We start from the raw sequence: 18,439 nt of genomic DNA, 5'->3' as shown, positions 1-18,439 counted from the left end.
GCTGCTGGACAGACCGTTTAATGCATTTGCGTGTGGTGTTGGAAGTACTACAAAGAAACCAATTATACACTAAATTGTCCAAGTGTCAATTTGGGGTCGATGAAGTAGAGTATTAGGGGCACATAGTAAGTGAAAAGAGGGTGATGGCTGACCCAAGGAAGCTGGCTGCTATGCTGGACTGGACGGTACCAGTAAATGTAAAATCCTTAAGAGGATTTTTGGGATTGACGGGATACTATCGGAAATTTATAAAGGGGTATGGGACGATTGCTGCACCATTAACAGATTTACTTAAAAAGCATGCCTTTGTGTGGAATGAGGCTGCCTTAAAAGCTTTTAAGGAGCTGAAATTGGCTGTGACACAACCTTCGGTTCTTAGATTGCCAGATTTTACTCAACCATTCACGATTGAGTGTGATGCAAGTGGAAGAGGAATTGGGGCGATTTTGATGCAGGTGGGGTAGCCACTTGCTTATATGAGCAAGGCTTTGAAGGGTAAGGAACTCCTTCTCTCCACATATGAAGGGTAAGAAAATGGAGGCCCTATCTTCTAGGGCAGTCTTTTGTAATTAAAACGGACCAGCAGACCCTGAAATTTTTGTTGGAGCAACGTGTGGGCACCGTAACTCAGCAAAAGTGGGTGAGCAAATTAATGGTGTATGATTTTGTTATTGCTTATAAGCAAGGTAAGGAAAATGTGGTGGTGGATGCATTGTCGAGGAAAGGGAATGAAAATGAAGTAGAGGGTGGATCCTTAGCAATGATAACATTTCCAACACCCAAATGGGTAGAGGAACTTAAGGCCAACTACGAAGAGTTAGTTGAGCTTAAGGAGGTCCTTAGACACCTAAATGAGGGTACTGTTCCAGCTAAAAGTTATCAATTACAGCAGAGCTTGTTATTGAAGAAGGGCAAAATTGTCATTGCAGTTAACTCATCATTTAAATGGAAGGTTCTGCAGTATATATATGATAATCCTATGGGGGCCCACTCGGGTTACTTAAAAACCTACCAAAGGGCAAAGCGAGATTTTTACTAGAAAGGCATGAAAAAAGACATAAAAAAAGTGGTGAGAGAGTGTGTGATCTGTTAAGTAGTGAAATATGAGACATCACCATCAGCAGGGTTGTTGCAACCCTTACCTGTGTCTCAACAAGCTTGGACAAATATTTCTATGGATTTCATAGAGGGATTGCCTATGTCTAGTAGTTTTAATGTGATCCTCGTTGTTGTGGATAAGTTCACAAAATTTGGGCATTTCATACCCTTGTCTCACCCTTACACAGCAGTTGGGGTGGCCAGCTTATTTTTGAATCATGTGTTCAAGTTACACGACTTACCCCGTACTATTGTGACAGATCAGGACCCAATATTTGTGAGTTCTTTTTGGCAGTCTTTTTTCTCCTTACAGGGGTCAGCACTCAATCTCAGTTCTGCCTATCATCCCCAATTAGATGGACAAACAGAGGCCCTAAACAAATGCCTAGAGGGTTATCTACGATGCTATGCGGGAGCTAAGCCTCAAAGGTGGTCACAGTGGCTACCATTCACTGAATGGTGGTACAACACATCTTACCACACAACCATTAAAATGACACCCTTCCAAGCCCTCTATGGGTACCCACCACCGATGCTATTATCCTATGTACCAGGAACCACAACAAATCAGACAGTTGACCAAACACTACAAAGCAGGGATTAGATTCTCAAAATATTGAAAGAAAATCTTGAAGGGCAAGAAATCGTATGAAGTTACATTCTGATAAACACAGATCAGAAAGAACATTTGAAGAAGGAGAATGGGTATACTTGAGGTTGCAGCCGTTCCGACAGAAATTCGTCGTCCACCGCCTAAACATGAAGCTGTCTCCTCGATTTTTCGGGCCCTTTCAGATGGAGAAGAAAATCGATGATGTTGCATACCATCTCAAGCTACTGTCGACTTCCCGAATCCATCCCATTTTCCACTTCTCGTGCCTCAAGAGGAAGGTGGGAAGTTCGATCTAGCCTCTGGCAACCCTGCCTCCTGTGGATGCGCTCAGGAAAATCCAACCAGAACCAGAAGACATTGTAGAGCGACGCCTGATAAGGGAGGGAAACAGAGAAGTTACCGAGGTATTAGTCAAGTGGAGAGGAATGACAGAGGAAGAAAATACCTGGGAAAGGCTGTGGAAGCTTCAACAGAACTACCCACATCTTATGGGCAAGATGCTATAAAGAAAGGTAGGAACCCTAAAGTTGAGAGGAGAAAACACGAAGTGAAAGGAACTGAAGTGGAGAAAGTCAGTGAAGTGAACTTGAATGGAGAAGTCTGGAACTCGGAATGATACCGTTTTGGAGTTAAATCATGGTGCAATGCAACGTTGAAGAAGAATAAAAGAGGAAGCAGCTGTGCAACATTTTTATTTGTTTTTCATTATGTAACACGCAGCATTTTGGTAGTTATAAACCAAAACGATACGTTTTCAATTACTGTGAGTTTTCATTCAGCAAGTAGGGTCATTTTATCTTACCTTTTATGGTTGTTAGACTTACTGGTATAAGGGAGGAAAAAAGACGTGTAGTGGAGCGTCTGAAATGTGGAGTTTAAAGTTGTCAATAGTTGTAGCAGGAGAAAGGAATTGTCTCGAACTAATTCCAGCGTGATTTATGTTTATAAATTCAGTCTTCATCTTCATCCCTGTATCTCTTTATCATTTCATCAAACAGTTTAGAGGCATCCTCCTTACTGCTCGCAATAGTCATAGTCAATTTATATATTATTTCCTTGTTACAAATAGTAGTTACAACAGTGAAGAATAGCAAGGTTCTTAACATATTTCTATTTCATTATAATGAGGTGTTATTGTCTACCAGCTTTTGAATTTATTTTTTTAAATAAAAATATCACATTTGATCTAATGAAAGAAAAATGGAACTCCACTAATGTATTAGGTTTCATTCTTCTCGAGATTACGATTTAAGTAAGAGGTCATGCTTATGGATTGTTGTGCTAGTTTCTCCTGGAATTTAATTTCTATTGGTAAATCTTAAATACTCTGTCGTGAGGTGGTTTTCGTCAAAAAAAAAATTATCATTAATCATTACTCCAAATAAAAGTAAAAAAATTTGTGGCTAGAGCGGCCCGATGGCACGAAAAGAATTTATCGAAGATGAATGTGCGGTGTGTGTGCCATCGGTGGAGCCATGTCAGCTTTGAGTCTTCGACGGTTGTCCGAATGGCAAAGCCAAATTGTAATGTTTACAACGTGTTGATCTTTAAGACGGTCCCTCGCTGCTGACCCCAAGGGTCCAAACACAAATTAGGTCACGTTCTGTGAAAAATTACATAAATAAACAAAATATTTCAGATTCCGTCTAATATATATATATATATATATATATATATATAAAAGAAAGATTAAAAAAAGAAAATAAAAAGAAGCAAGGAGTAGCCTGTAGCCCCAATTTCGTGTCGCTTTTTGGCGGTTTTGAGGCTTTTCGGTTTCGAACATTCGCTCGAATTTATCTGACATCTCTTTCTCGCTCTCTCTCTACTGGTCACAGGTCAGATCTCTTTCCCCACTCTCTCTATCTCTCTCCCTCTCGCCTTTTTTTTTTTTTTTTACTTTTCTTCTGATAGATCTCGAATTTGTTTATTTTTTGTTTAGAATTTCTGAGCTCACAGATCAGAGAGTTTGAGCTCGTCGGGGCTAACTTTACTGATGAATAAGGTATCCATTTTTATATATTATTTCTCTTACTTCCTGTTTATATCCTGGCAAAACGAAGAATATGATTCAGACAGACAAATCCTGAGTTCATATTTTCTTTCTTTGTATTTTCTATTTTTTTTTTCCTTTTGTTTATTAAAATAGTCATGTTTGACTTAACTTTGCCAAATAGTTCTTAGCTGCTTGTTTATCGTCTCTCTTTCTCTGTGTTTTTTTTTTTTTAAAAAAAAAAAAAGGAACTGTCTTTATGGCCGTGAATGGCTTGTTTGTATGTGGTCCTAGATAACGAAGAATATAATGTTGGATCATTGTGATTCTCTGGTTTACTTCAATTTCTCTGCCGCCTAACTTAGCTTTCATTTATTTTCTTTTTAATACTTTATCTTCTGCTTGGAGAGGCTTATCTATACTTAATTTGTCCTAGTACTGATTCCTTACATGCATTCTTTTTTACAGTTGTAGCAATATCTTGATTTTATTTCAATGATTTCTTCAGTGTTGTCGAATGACTAGTGCAAGTCAATGCAGACTGTAAATTTGTTTTCTGCCTATCATATTGACTTCGTTATGATATCAAAACTCAATTAGCAAGATCTTCCACCTTTGATGTCCCATTCTTGATTCTCTGAAATTGTTACCTATCAAAAAAGAAAATAGTGTATTAGTGTCCTCACTTATTATGATGCAATTGGAAAATAAAACGGTATATGAACTGATGTGATCTTTTAGGATCTTTAGATATACTCTAGTACAGGAATTGTTACACCATTGTTTGGTAGTGTGCACCAGAGAAAAGTCTAGGATGGTAGTAAAAAAGATGTACTGGCGATTGATTGGTATATGGGATGATACGTGATTGTTGATTGAGAGAGTGCGGTGTTTTAATCCTTATGCTTATGTTTTCACTCCCCCCTGCCAATTGTATCCTTGTAATGGTGGTGTTTGGAGTTAAATTTCTGAAAAATACCCCACTTGGGCCAGGTCCATTAACTTACATGTGAAGTGCTAGATCAAGATCCGCAATCTTTTGGGCGTTAGCACAATTAGTAAGCACTGTATTGTCTAAGAGAGTAGTAGAAGCAATTTAATTCTTACCATAGACCCAAAACTAAATGCTTCACTAGTTCCAACAACTTGGGGTAACCCTATCATATCAAAACCTAGAATATTAGATTCTACAAGAGGTTATATACTTCAAAGATTGATTGATAGGTGTGGTTTAGATTTTTCTGTAATGAAAAAGACTTCGAAAAGATTAGACTATCCAGAAGAATCTACTCAATGGCAGCTATAATGTTAGAAGAGATGAATGGAAAATGCCTTTTTTTTATCCTTTTAATTTTTTAAGTGTTCACGAATATGTTAAAGCCTTTTCTTTCTTCACTAATTTCCCTTTTCTATGAAGCTATTCATCTATAAGATTTTGTGTTTTATTCTCATTTTTCGGCTTCCTCCTTATTTCGTATTTTTTGATGATCAATCCTTTTTTTTAATAAATAATATTTTGATGATCAATCTTATCTGCATAATCTGGCTAACGGCGGGATTTATGATGGCTATGAAAATTATCTCTACCAATATGCCCCTTCCTTCTAAGTGGTAGGCAAAACGAGCAAAGCGGTGCATATATGAATCTGTAAGGCCAAGCTTAAGAGTATAAATGAAATGGGGAAAGAAGCTCTGCATAAGAAGGTTGCCAACGTTGAGTGCCAGAAGGTGAGAATATCTTAATGGGGTTCTATAACTACGCAATTTTGCACGTAACTCAACTGCATCATTTTTTTAATTTGGCATGACTTATTTTCTTCCCACATTGCAACTTGCAAAGAAAGGAATTACATACATTACTAATTTCTAAGATTTTGTGGAGCCATTATGGGATCGATGGGATAAATATATGTGCGAATTGTTTGATTTGAAAATTATTATAAATAGTTTGAGATCATGAACCTTCCTATGGCTACAATTCATTATAAAACCCCCGAGATTCTGTGCTTTTCTGTCAAGTTTCCACAGATAATTACCAATATGATTTTTTCCCTGCTGGAATGAATCACACCACCATATAGTTGTAGGGTATTTACATTCTGTTGGTTTTAGTTATGTGGAAGCTCTTTAATATGTGATGTTGATTTTATTAAAAGCATAGGGGGGCAACCCAAGTATACAAAAGAATTCACCCAAGCATAATGATTGTTGAATACAATGGCTTTTAATTCTGTTATGAACAGCTATCCAAGCATAAAGATTGTTGAATCAAGAAATAGGTCTGAGAATTGGGAGTTGTTATGAAGAGCTATCCAAGCATAAAGATTGTTGAATACAATGGCATTTAATTCTGTTTTCTTTTCAAGGTCTTCAAAAGTTCTGGCATTTCTTTCTTTCCAAATACACCAGATTAAGTATGAAGGGACCATCCTCCAAATGTCTAAATTTCCATGAATTCCATAAGGGTTCCACCAAGAAGCCAACTTCACACGTTCTAGGGCATAACCACTCAATTCCAAAAGCACTAATATTACCGCCCATAAGTCCCTAGTCAACTCACAATATAGCAGAAGAAAATCAATACTTTCTCCATTCTTCTTGCATATTCAACCCCACCACAGATGTATCTTTCTCAAATTATATCCATTCTTCCTAAATAGGTGTAATCACATATATACTTCCTGTGTACTTGGGCTATGCCTATCTTTATATCAATAAAATATCTTTTACTTATCACAAAAAAAAAAAAAAAAAATTATATCCATTCTTAAGATCTTCCCTAAAATGGCCATCCACACAAAAAAGCTACCCTCAAAGGGCTCTTTGTTTCACCAAATACATTTCCAAGGAAATGAAGAGCCAACTTGAGAGATGACCAGATGTGTGCATTGAAAAGGATTTAACTCCAAAGATCCATGACCTAACCTCGAATGCAACCAATTGAAGAGCGAAGGGAACAACTCCATCTCTCAATCATGGATTGATCTCCCAATCATGGGCTGATCAAATAAAAATAACGACCCATTGGGGAATTATCAAAGACCTGTGAGTGTTTTTGCAACTGAAGCCTCCTTGTGATAGATAATCAAAACAACTGCAGGTAGCTTGTAATCAAGGGCTGATCCAGGTACCACACATCATACAAAAGTCTAATTCTAGATTTGTCATCCCATTACTGTATGACCCGACCCAAAAGTCTCATTAACCTCATTTGAGCAGCATCCTCCCAACATGATACCGTATTTGATTTCCACCACCAAACTCCACAACGCTTACCTCCATAACATAACGCCATAATTATTTCCCAATAGAACTTTGTTGAACAAAAACAATTTCTTATGCCAAAGCCACCGGATAAAATTGAGATGCAAATCTTAGACCACTTGATTGGGTGGAACTTGAACTCATCACAATTCCTCTCTCAAGATTTCCCTTTGAAGCTCCTCAAAGTGTTGGGCTTTACCTACAGGGTTAGGGAAGAGATAGATAAGAAATAGGTTGGTAGGTACGAGAGAGTACTCATAATGAAAGCAAGTCGCCCTCCTTTGGATAAGTATAGCTGTTTCCACTCTGCTAAGCGGCGTTCCATCTTTCCCATAACGCCATTCCAAATGGATTTTGCCTTAAATGGCGCCCCCAATGGGAGACCCATATACTTCATGGATAAAGATGATACCCTACAGCCAAGGATGCTTGCCAAACTGCCACTATTGTCCACTGCTCCAGAAAGTATTAATTCTATCTTGGCCAAGTCGATTTTCAGCCTTGAGACAACTTCAAAACATAGGAATAAACAATTCAAAGGATGGATATGGTCCGGATACCTTCACAAAAGATCAGACAATCATCAATGAACAAGATATGAGGTTTCATGAGCTCTTGGTTATTCTACAGCACACTGAGAAATGGAATATTCACAGCAGCTGATAGCATTCTACTCAATGCCTCCATTTCCACAACAAAGCTTATATGGTAACATAGAAATTTTCTTTTATAGGTATATGGTGAGTTAGATTATAGGTATGAATATATCATCAAGTAAGAATCTTAAAATTAGATGAAGTAACTAGGAGGAGAATTGAGTGTGTTGAACTGAAAAAAATGAGATAAGTCTTCTATTTAATCATAAAAAGGTCTTAATCAAACTCATATTATTTAGTAAATAGAATAATAAAAAGCCGTTTATTGATGACATCCAATCTAATCAAACTCCAACATTTTGAAAGCAATTGGGAATCCTTTATTTATGAAACCTAATTGGAAACTTCTGCTCTAAGTCCAGTAAGGTATTACAGTGAAACTCATTTTAAATAGCAGAAATATTATCAGAAGTTGGCTTGTCAACAAAGAAAAAAGGATTAGAACCTGGTAGGATATGATAATGGATTGTAGTTGGTGTTACTTGGGCCATGCCTTTTGCAAAAGTTAGTTATGGGAAATAAGACGTCAAATAAGTTGAAACAAGGATTTTGAGAGATTTTTCAGAAGTTGAAGCAATGTTTTTCATAAATCTATGGGAATCGAGCTAGTTAACTCCTAGGGATTGGATCAAATGGTAAGGACCTTGGTCACGAGGGTATGCTTCCCCGAGGTCTAAGGTTTGAGCCTTGGGTGCAACAATTTCTAGGGGTCGCGTCCCATCAGTGAAAAACTGATCATTTACCTAATCCATATGCTGTGGGTACATGACGTGGGTCCGAGGTTTAACTGGGTAAAAGACAGGTGGTGTTTGTATGGTCTCCGGAGTTCCTCTCCATCAAAAGTGGGAATCGAGGTAGTCATCATCCTTGTGGTAAAAAGCACTTACTGGCTCACTCACTTTGGATATAGTTCTTCTTCTTCTTGAACATGCAATATATCCTTGAATTTTTCCTTTGCATGATGTTGGCACAAGTAAAGAGTGTAGTGGTGCCTCAAGAGTACATATTTGGATCTCTTGCATGAAGCATGTCTTGATTCATATGAAGCACATAACATGCCTGTCTGTTTCCTGACCTTTGGCCTAACTTTTTTGCTGCCTCTTTTGATGTTTCTTTTGTGACATCCTTTGGTTGTGTTTCTACAGGTAAAGAAAGATGAATCTTGTGTTTCTGCTTTAGAAGATGAAGCAATTGAAGTTGAGCACTTACTTGCGGAACCAAAAAACGAGCATGTTTCAGTAGATGGAGTCTTAAGTTTTGGTGAGGAGAGTCTGGAAAAATGCTTTCAAATTGAAGATTTTTCATGTGGATTTGGGTTTGGACTAGCATTGAATAATGGTAATATTCTATGAATTTAGTGTCCTCTTTGTTGATGCCTTTATCTTTAAAAGTTGTACTTTAAACTCCTCACGTTTAGTCAGAGAAGAAAATAGAAGTTTCTTGTGTAAATAAATTCCCTCTATTTCTTGAAGCCATCATCATATGAGCAAATTCTATAATCCTACCTCTGCCCTTCTCTCTCTCTCTCTGTCTCCCCCCCTCTCTCTCTCTAAACCAACCATTTGTAGTTGAATATGAAATTAGTAGCACAGAAGTGAAACTAGAATGAAAGAACATCCATAGGTTGCACAGAAAGACAATGTTGGAGTAAAGAGTTTCTAAGAATGTTCAGAACTCCATCATAAAGTTTGAAATAGATTCCTGATTCCTTCATGGTGTTTCTACTTAAGTTGTTTCATAGTTTGCTGTGTCTGAACTAAATTACAAGTGGAAGGCAGATTCTGTATTGACTTGTGATACTGCCTTTTTAATGCATGCCTGTACATATTACATTGTTGAGTGCACTAAGGGTTTCTAATATTAAACAGACATGATATCGGCACCAGTACCTAGGTTGATTCGATCTACAAAGATAATCCCAAGACTTATAAAAAAGATAATCCCAATAGCTGTACATGAGGGATTGAAGATTTCTTTGACTTAACAATTTTCCTTTGACGTTATTTTTCCCCTTTTTTTGATTAGTTTGTTTGTATTTCTAATACTGGTGAATATCCTTCTTCATCTTAAGGTGGTTTGGATTCTAATACAACTCAGGAAGGAGAAGACTTACAACTTGAAGTACGTATCTCTTTTGGTGTATATTTACATGTCAAAATTATTATTCTGTACAATCTTCTCTTCACCTTGTGGAAGCAACCGTTATTATTGGCTTGCTGAAAGTTTGGATTTTCATCCCCCTTTGTGAACTATTCCAAGATCGCTATTCTGTGACCCTTACTAGAATTATTCTTTCTGTACTTCATCTCTGATGGATTACTGTTTAGTAGGTTCTTGATGGATTGCTGGATGAACTTGATGAAGTGGATGATCTGGATGCAACAAATGGTCTCTCCAGCGCATGTGACTGTGAAGATTTTCTTCTGGGTAAGTTTTTTAGGGCTTGTTTGGGGAGTGAGATGAGATGAAAATTTTGTGAATAGTAGTAAGATAGTTTGAGTAGTATTTTTTGGGATTTGGGAAAGGAGAGAGAAAAAGCTGAATTAAAAATATTATAAAGTTAAAATATTATAATAATATAGTTTTATAATATTATTTTTGTTTGGGGATTTGAAAAAGTTGGAATTGTTTTTTATTTTTTATTTCAATGTTTGAAAAAGTTGTAATGACTTTTTTGAAAATTTTGTATTTGAATTATGTTTAAGAATAAGATGGGATGAGATGAAATGAGATCATATGAGAATTTTGTGTCTCATCTAAGGCTCCAAACTTGCCCGTCTTTTGTGTTTATCAGCTATTGTAATCTGATCGTATAACAGCCAATGTAATTATTTTTTTCCTTTTACTCTCCAAGTACAGACATTGAATTTGCTGAAAAGGCTTCCAAATTGGATTCTGGTCCCAGTGAGGCAACGTGTTTGGGAAACTCGAGTTTAGAGAGTCTGTCTCCTGGATTAAGTGGAAGTTGTAATGGTGCTGTAGGGATATCAGAATCATCAACTGCAACTATTCTAGAATCTGAATGCAAGAACAATGCTCTTGACAAGATAGTAACTTGCAAGTTGCATGGTGGCTTCATGAGCAAATGTGGGTGTCAACCACCAGCTGAAGACAGTATCCACATGGCTTCAATTGAGTTAAGAAAACTTGATGACTTGGATCATGACGAAAATCTTTTAGCGTGTGGTATCTTGTCTACTGGGACTGGAAAGCGATCTTTAGAAGTGAGCAGGATTGACGAACTTCTTAGAGAGAAGAGATTGCGTAAGCCTACTCGAAGGTACATTGAAGAGTCTTCAGCTAAAAAATCAGGATATTTGAAGGGAAGAGAAAAATATCCTGTGGCATCTACAAAAGATACGAGTCTGAAGGTCAAATCTTGTAATGAACTTCATAATACAGGACGTAGAGCATCGACCGTGATTCATGAGGAGAAATCTTTATGTGGTATTAGAGTGCGGAGGGGACGTCCAAAGAAACTGGTGCCACAATCGGTAGGGAAAGTTTTTAACCCTATAGATCCTCCATTTTCTTTCAGTAATTTAGAAGATTCGTATAACCTATAATGGAAAATTCTTAAAAGTTTTCTCCCCTTCTACCCTACCCAAAAATTGTGTGCACGAGCTTATGCAAACTTTCACACGTTTTCATGACTTAGTTGACGTGTGTCCGATTCTCAGTTTGGTAGATAGATTTTTTTGTTTTTTATAAGACAATAACAGATAGAAATTATAAAATTATCTGTTGCCAGTTGCACATTGCTGGCCTTCTTTTTGTCAAGATGTAAACAGATAGTGTAAGCAGAATGTGGGCATGGGGCTATGATGAAATTAGTCCCTTGTACATGCCAATATCAATATCTGAATGGTCATTATAATATATATTTAACACTTTCAGTAGCGGATGTCCAGCTACAGTCCAGAGGGATCTGCATGCTGACATTTGTAATAATCATGCCTGGGATCATATCCTTCAACATTCTTATTCTTTTAGGCTTTTTTTTTTTTTTTTGAGTTCTTTTGTTGTACTGTGCTGGTGAAATCATCCTTTTTTTGTCTAAGAGGATAGCTGCCTGAAAATCTTCAGGAGGAAAAGTGACTATAGATTATATGAATACCTAATCTTCCACATCTAATGGTAGATTAGTTTCCTGTCCTTTTCCACCCTTTTAAGGGGAAAATATTGTTTTCCTTGTAATGCTGAAATTTGTCAGTTAGCTTTATAGTGCAGCAGTTTCAGAATATCAGCTGTGTATCCCTCTGTACAGGGGCTTGAATCTGACAAGGAACCCCTCTCATCTGAATCTGAAGATAACTGTGCAACCAAAAAGAAAGCTAAGAAGCATGATAGGAGGAAGCATCAAAGGATGTGGACTCCTTCCGAGGTGATAAAGTTGGTTGATGGTATTTCTGAATATGGAGTTGGCCGATGGACTGACATAAAAAGGCTCCTGTTTTCAACAAGTGCTTATCGCACACCCATTGATCTCAGGGTATTTTACAATGCCTTTTTCGACGAAGCAGTTGTATTTATAATTCAAGTTTTGTTTACCGTCTTTGCATGATACAGGACAAGTGGCGAAATCTTTTAAGAGCTAGCGGTGCTGAAAAACCAAACAAGAAAGGGGTTAGCTTTTCTCGTTTTCTTTGATTGCATTATTAGGGCCTTTTCCATTATCTAGCTTGTTCTGATATTTTACTACAATTCTTGTGCCACAAGGAGTTAATGCTGCATTGCTCTAATATGTTATGCTTGTTTGTCAAGAATTCACATCCCCACAGAGAGAGAGAGAAAGAGAGAGAGAGATAGACACATAAAGTTGGATCTTACAGCATTCATGGCTACTCGAGTGAATTTCTTGAGTAGCATTAAATGTTCAATGATTGCTTAAGGACACAAAGTGCCTATCTCTCTCTCCCTGGATCCTAAACTGTGGGGGATCCAAATTCGTTTCAGAGATAAGTTGCAAATGTAATCTGGACTTGTTTTGGTACAATGATAATGCTAATTGCATGGTTTATACAGGTTGAGCAAAAGCAGGAGCATTCCTTGCGGCCCTTACCAAGTTCCTTGCTACGCAGAGTCCGTGAGCTGGCCAAAATTCATCCGTATCCAAGGGTGCGCATCTCTAAGAAATCATGCATTGGCCAAGTTGCGCCTGCAATGCATCCTGGTGCATGTAAAAGTGCTCCTCCATCTAGTCTTAGCGGGAGACGTGTGCGAAGGAAGAATTTTACTTGAAGCACCATTTCCATCTGCAGGAAAGCAATGCTTAAGAAAATTCACATTAATCTTAGTTGTAAAAAATCTGCATTTTCATTTACAGTATCTTCGTTAGCTATGCTTTACACATAAACATCTAATTTTCTGATAATTATCGAAATTCTGGTTAGAGAAATGTGATGTATGCTAGCATAAGTGTTTCCAAAGTTTAAAATTAAAACTGCCGGGAAACATCTAGCTGATGTTTATGCAAAAGTAGTTGTCTTTTTTTTTTATTATTATTTTATTGAATATCACTGCATTACTTAAAAAAGAGATGATGCGGAGTCCCAGTAACTACTAGAGTGCGTTGAATTAAAAGGTGGCCAAAAGGCAGGTAGCATTGGTCTCGACTGTTTCAAAGTGTTTGGAAGATTAGAAATTTTCTTATGATAAGTGAGGACGCAGTTATCTTTGAAGAGGGGAGAAACACCTGTGTCTGAGCGAGTCCAATGCGCGTAGCCTGGTGGATCAAACGGTGGCCGACCTTTGTGGACAACGTGTAGTGGTTGATGGTGGGTGACAATGTAAAAGAAATTGGTATTCCAAATCATGATAGGAGGTTGAAAACGCTCCAAAGGGGTGTCTGGTGGACATGCGGATTGCCTGTGATGGCCGCATCGGTGAAAATGTATCGTGGATGGGAGGGGTGTGGCGGTCACGCACAACACCTGTGATGACCCCATCAGTGGAAATGGACTCTGGATAGGTGGAATTCCGTAAGTAGAGAGGCGATGGTTTCATTGGTTCGGGGTGTGTGGGTTAATGATGTGCAAAATTGGCCTAAGGAAAGGGGAAAAAGATGAGAGGCCGAAAAGAAAGGAAAGGAAGAGTCTTTTCTGGAGAAACTTTTCTTTCCAAAGGAAGAGTTTTTTTATTTTTCAGAAAAGATATATTCAATTTTGTGCTTCTGCTTATTTTTAGTTGATGGCTTGTGGGTAACCGTGGTTTGCTGCGGAGAAAGGTATTCTTGAATCTTGAGCAAGGGTTTTCAAGACTTGAAAAGAGTTAAAGAGCATTATTAGTATTGGTCTGGTTAAAGTTTTAGTTAAATTTTGGCTAGAGAAATGATATTTGTAGTTGTGGAGTGCACAAACGTCGCATAATTATTTTGAAAAAAAAAAAGAAAGTAAACTCGGGATCCACAAAAAAAAAAAAAATTTTTTTAATAGTAAATTCCACTATTTTTTAAACAATTGCACAGCGCTTGCACACACTATAACTATATGTAACATTATTCTTATTTAATAATAAAATATTATTTTTTTTTCTACATACATTTTTATTTCCCCTTTCATAACTTCCAATAATCTATATGTCAAAATATATAAAAAAATGTCCACCAACCTAAATTAACTTCATTTTCAAACACAAAAGCGTCAAAATATATATAAACTCGACTTCATGCTCATATCCAACAAACTAGAAAACAAAAAATATAAAAATTATGTCCACCACATTGTACAAAAACTGTACCAACTTAATAATGCAAATAATATGAACAATATATATATATATATATATATATATATATATATAAATGTACAATGAAAAAATCGACATAAAAAAATGTAGCAGTTCTCGAATCATAAACAAAACTACCAATCAAAACCATTTAAATAGATATATTATACGAAAAAGTCTATTTACAAGCCGACGTCCTTAAACTCTCTACACTATAGACATGTCAGATTGAAAGAAATTTAAAATTTCTTACGAATCAGATTTTGCCATGTCAGCAATGTAGAAAGTGTTTTATCTGCATCAGCTTGCAAGTAGAAAAACGCGTACTATATTATACGCATCAAATACTCCGTGCTAGCTCAAACACCATTACCCACTTCCACCATTACTACCATCATCACTTTCTCCGCGAGAAGTGCTACTCCAGTCACTGTAATACTGTCTAGGTATGTTATGATGGTTGTCGATACTGCCATCAGCATACTGAACTCTGCTCTCTTCTTTTCTACTTCCCACTGCTTTTCCTTTCTGAACATGGTATCTCTTCGGCACCGCCAAGCAAGAGTTGATTCCAACCATTAGAACTAAGAGCAGCGCTACAAGCTTCAGCATGGCCATATTCTGCAACTTGCATAAGGAGTCAAGTTGGCACATTATATAAGAGTTAAATGCCACTGTCATATGGACGAAAGTATTAAAAACTAAATAATGGAGTCTCCACCAAGAATGAGACAAGACAGGGGGCTTTATATAATTCGACTAAAAAAGTTTGTTTAAGGGCTAATACCTCTGTAATGATGGTCGAGGGGAACTGTGTCTGCATTACCTGCCACCGGGAAACTCCACATCTTAAGTGGGATTCTTAGCATTGGCTAAGTCAATGAAGCATAATGGGCTATCTGTTTGAGTTGCTTTATGATGTCAAATCGTGGGGATACTATTTCATGTATTGGTACTGAAAAAATCTATTGGTATTTTGATTTTTCGATAATTACAATGAGACAAATAGTGTAGCATACAAATGACATAATTCATTAGTACCCATCGCCTGTGGAAGATATTAGTTAAGAGGTGGGAACCATTTTGGCCTTTCAACCTCATCTAGCAGGACTAGGGAGCAAAAATAAACACCTTGTGAAGGCCATCTGTCCATCCTTTTTTTTTATAGATAAACTAAGTGATTACAAGATACTAGATTCCATGGAGTGAGAGCCTCTGACAATCATCCCAAAACATACAAATGCAACACATGAAGAGAAATAAAGAAGAGGTATCCGGAGCAAAAAATTTGGCTTCCACCCATTTCCCACAAAGGGGAAGCTGCTTGAAGCTGTTTTTGTATAACTTGATAAACAGATTATAAAACTACGACTACAAGTCATAGTGGATTGTTGTGTGCTACATTTTGTTGGTCTGGACTGGCTGAAGGAGACTTTCACAACTGTTTTATCTTGATCCTTGGTTAGGAAAAGCGGGAATATAGGGAAGTAGTAACCGGAAGATGAGTCAATTTGTCGGCAAATGACCATCACTAGTAGTGGAGACGCCTGTGCTGTGTGGTTCACGCGCCACTCTTGGAAAGAAGGTAAAGGTTGGATCTAAGATATCTGAAGCCGCTAATCTCAGTGGTGCCGTGCGTGGTGGCGGCAGACTCCCCCTAGTGCTGCAGCGCGTGAGTTTCTCATGAGGTTCACATGGCGTGGGAGCCTTTCGCGCCGCTCTTTTGGTCAATTTTCTTCCACCGTCCGACAGATCGGCGGCTGGAGAGTTTGCTGGTGGGGTCTGTGGCAGTCGTAGGAGGCCAGTAGACAGCAGATCGGCACATCTTGCTGCTTCAGACTGAAAACTATAGAAAAATCGAAAAAAAATAAAAGCTCTTTGGTTCCTTTGGTAGAGAGAAAAAATGCCTCAGGAGAGAAAAACGAAAAAAGCGTCTTTCCCCTTTGTGCAGTCCATCCTTAATTTGCAAGTTGAGAACATATATGTGATCTTTTGTTAGAAAATGAAAACCATACTCAGGGAAAGAGAATCAAGATTGTTCTAAAAGTGCTTCCACAAAGATGTCTTAGCCATTTAGGGAAAGACGAGTGTGGACAGTGCATTTCTTTCCCTTTTTTTAAACTTAATAGTTTTCTCCATTTTTTTATATATAAAAATATATATTCAATATCAGTTATCAACTAATATACAAGAGGAGGGCTGGTGAACACCAACCAATACCGAAAAGAATCAAAACAATTGACGACAAAAAAAAAAAAAAAAACAATAACAATAAGAAAGATGTGGCTTTTTTTTAGCAGAAACTTTTATTCAATACTTTGAAAAGAGTTACAACATAGAATCAGACCAATTAACTTGGGCAATACAATGAGGATAAGAACCCCACCAAGTTATTAAATCATCAACATTCCATGCATGTCTAGCCATCCCATGAGCTGCACTATTGCCTAAATGGCCACTATGTTGTATATAGCACTTTGGAAATCTTTGCATAAGATGTTTTATCTATGTCACAAGATTTTCATGAAGTGATCTTGAAGCTTTGTCATTTCGTATTTCATCTACCAGAAGCAAATAGTCACTCTCAATAACAAGTTGTGGTATCCCAAGAGGAAGACAAATCTGGAGACCTCTCAAGATTGCAAGCAGCTCGATCTCAAGAGGGTCATTAATCTCATTTTCCTTCTTACAAGCTAAGAGGATTACACCACCTTTGTCATCTCGTAGGATAACTCCCACCCTCGCCCTTCGTTGGTTTGCAAACACTGCCCCATCCACATTAAGTTTTAGCATCCCTTGTTCAGGAGGCAACCATCGACACACTGTCTTTCCACCATGAGGTTCTTGGATTTGCAAGTGAGATTTATAGGTGATCAGAGCATTCTCAGTTGCCTGTCTAGAAGTAAGAACCACGTCTGCTTGTAGTCTCTGGTTTCTTCTATACCACATACCCCATGCTATCAAAAACAACTTCTCCAAGTCGCCATTGTTACCCCTATATTGTATCTGCATTACAATATCTAACAAGTTTTTATTTCAAGCATCTGTGGTGGCCTCTGGAAGCAGATCAGCCCACACCTCTCTGACAGTTTTACAATTTAGTAGAGCATGATTGATATCTTCATCATCCTCATTACACCACTCACAGATAGCTTCCTCAACAACCTTGCCTGTTTTAAGGTTTAGCAAAGTTGGTAGTCCATTCCTACGGGCCCTCCACGCAAAGACCTTGACTCTACTTGGCACATTCATCCTCCAGAGTTTTGGCCAGAACTTCCTTTGGTTTTGAGCTTCTTAGCATTCCCCCACCTGTCCATCTTTCCTTTGTGAATGGAACAACCTGTATCTTGACTTAACACTATACTCAACTCTCTTCTCATGTTCCCATATTAGACAGTCAACTGTAGGTTCTGAGCTTAACAAATTTTTGAAAATTTATGTTGCTTGTTGGGCAGGGATGAGGCTTTGAATTTTTTCCACATTCCACCACTTTGTTTCTGAATCTATTAGGCTCTCAACTGTATCATTTTGGTGACCCAACATTGTTGCTGAAAGCTTTGGAATTAGCTTGTGTTGTGGCAGCCAGTAGTTAGTCCATACATTTATAGACTTCCCACCCCTACTCACCATCGACAGCTTTTTAGCATCTGTTCCTTTGCCTCCCAAATTCCTCGCCAAACAAAAGAGGGGTTTGATCCTATTCTAACTTCTTGGAATCTGTTCTTAGGGAAGTATCTGGATTTAAAGATCAAATGTAGCAGGGAATCCTCATTAGTCAAAATTCTGTAGCTTTGTTTTGCAATAAGGTCCAAGTTAAAAGTCTGCAAGTCCTTGAAACCCATACCCCCATTTCCTTTGGTCTCACACATCCTCTTCCAACTTAACCATCGAATTCTTTGTTCCTCATTCCTTTGACCCCACTAGAATTTTGCCATCATACTCTCTAGCTCATTGCATAAGGTTGAGGGCAATTTAAAGCAGCTCATGGTGTATGTAGGGATAGAGAGAGCTACAGCTTTAATCAAGACTTCCTTGCCCCATTGAGATAGCAATTTCTCTTTCCACCCTTGCAGTTTTGTCCACACTCTATGT

General features: G+C 37.8%; 2 protein-coding genes across 4 annotated transcripts; one reads left to right on the top strand and one right to left on the bottom strand.

The window, feature by feature from the left end:
- Window positions 1-3,414: 3,414 nt before the first annotated feature.
- On the top strand, window positions 3,415-13,122 carry LOC109013738. 3 transcript variants are annotated; one of them, XM_018995933.2, is made up of 10 exons: window positions 3,415-3,546; window positions 3,651-3,713; window positions 5,317-5,429; window positions 8,767-8,959; window positions 9,693-9,742; window positions 9,952-10,048; window positions 10,481-11,115; window positions 11,889-12,113; window positions 12,191-12,247; window positions 12,647-13,122. In XM_018995933.2, exons 3-10 carry the CDS (start codon window positions 5,379-5,381, stop codon window positions 12,860-12,862), a joined length of 1,524 nt encoding a protein of 507 aa, XP_018851478.1. In that variant the 5' UTR covers window positions 3,415-3,546; window positions 3,651-3,713; window positions 5,317-5,378; the 3' UTR covers window positions 12,863-13,122. The 3 variants fall into 3 exon arrangements, with proteins under 3 accessions (XP_018851478.1, XP_018851477.1, XP_018851480.1); XM_018995932.2 differs by having other exon boundaries at window positions 5,311-5,429; XM_018995935.2 differs by lacking the exon at window positions 5,317-5,429.
- Window positions 13,123-16,852: 3,730 nt separating this feature from the next.
- LOC118348152 lies at window positions 16,853-17,599 on the bottom strand. The gene is made up of 2 exons (XM_035689143.1): window positions 17,426-17,599; window positions 16,853-17,353 (listed from the first exon to the last, which is right to left on the bottom strand). The coding sequence occupies exons 1-2, from the start codon at window positions 17,597-17,599 to the stop codon at window positions 16,853-16,855; spliced, it is 675 nt and encodes a 224-aa protein (XP_035545036.1).
- Between the last annotated feature and the right edge of the window lie 840 nt (window positions 17,600-18,439).

Source organism: Juglans regia, chromosome 4 (assembly GCF_001411555.2).
Source record: "Juglans regia cultivar Chandler chromosome 4, Walnut 2.0, whole genome shotgun sequence".
NCBI lineage: Eukaryota > Viridiplantae > Streptophyta > Magnoliopsida > Fagales > Juglandaceae > Juglans > Juglans regia.
Note: the sequence above shows the minus strand (reverse complement) of the source record. Positions and strands in the feature narration are given on the sequence as shown.

Excerpts from the sequence above, each read along its gene's own strand:
- LOC118348152 (XM_035689143.1), bottom strand. The coding sequence starts at position 17,599 with ATGAATGTGCCAAGTAGAGTCAAGGTCTTTGCGTGGAGGGCCCGTAGG. Across the intron at positions 17,354-17,425 it reads ATTGTAAAACTGTCAGAGAG|ATACAATATAGGGGTAACAA; the intron begins GTGTGGGCTGAT and ends ATTGTAATGCAG.
- LOC109013738 (XM_018995933.2), top strand. The coding sequence starts at position 5,379 with ATGGGGAAAGAAGCTCTGCATAAGAAGGTTGCCAACGTTGAGTGCCAG. Across the intron at positions 11,116-11,888 it reads AGAAACTGGTGCCACAATCG|GGGCTTGAATCTGACAAGGA; the intron begins GTAGGGAAAGTT and ends CCCTCTGTACAG. Across the intron at positions 12,248-12,646 it reads AAAAACCAAACAAGAAAGGG|GTTGAGCAAAAGCAGGAGCA; the intron begins GTTAGCTTTTCT and ends TGGTTTATACAG.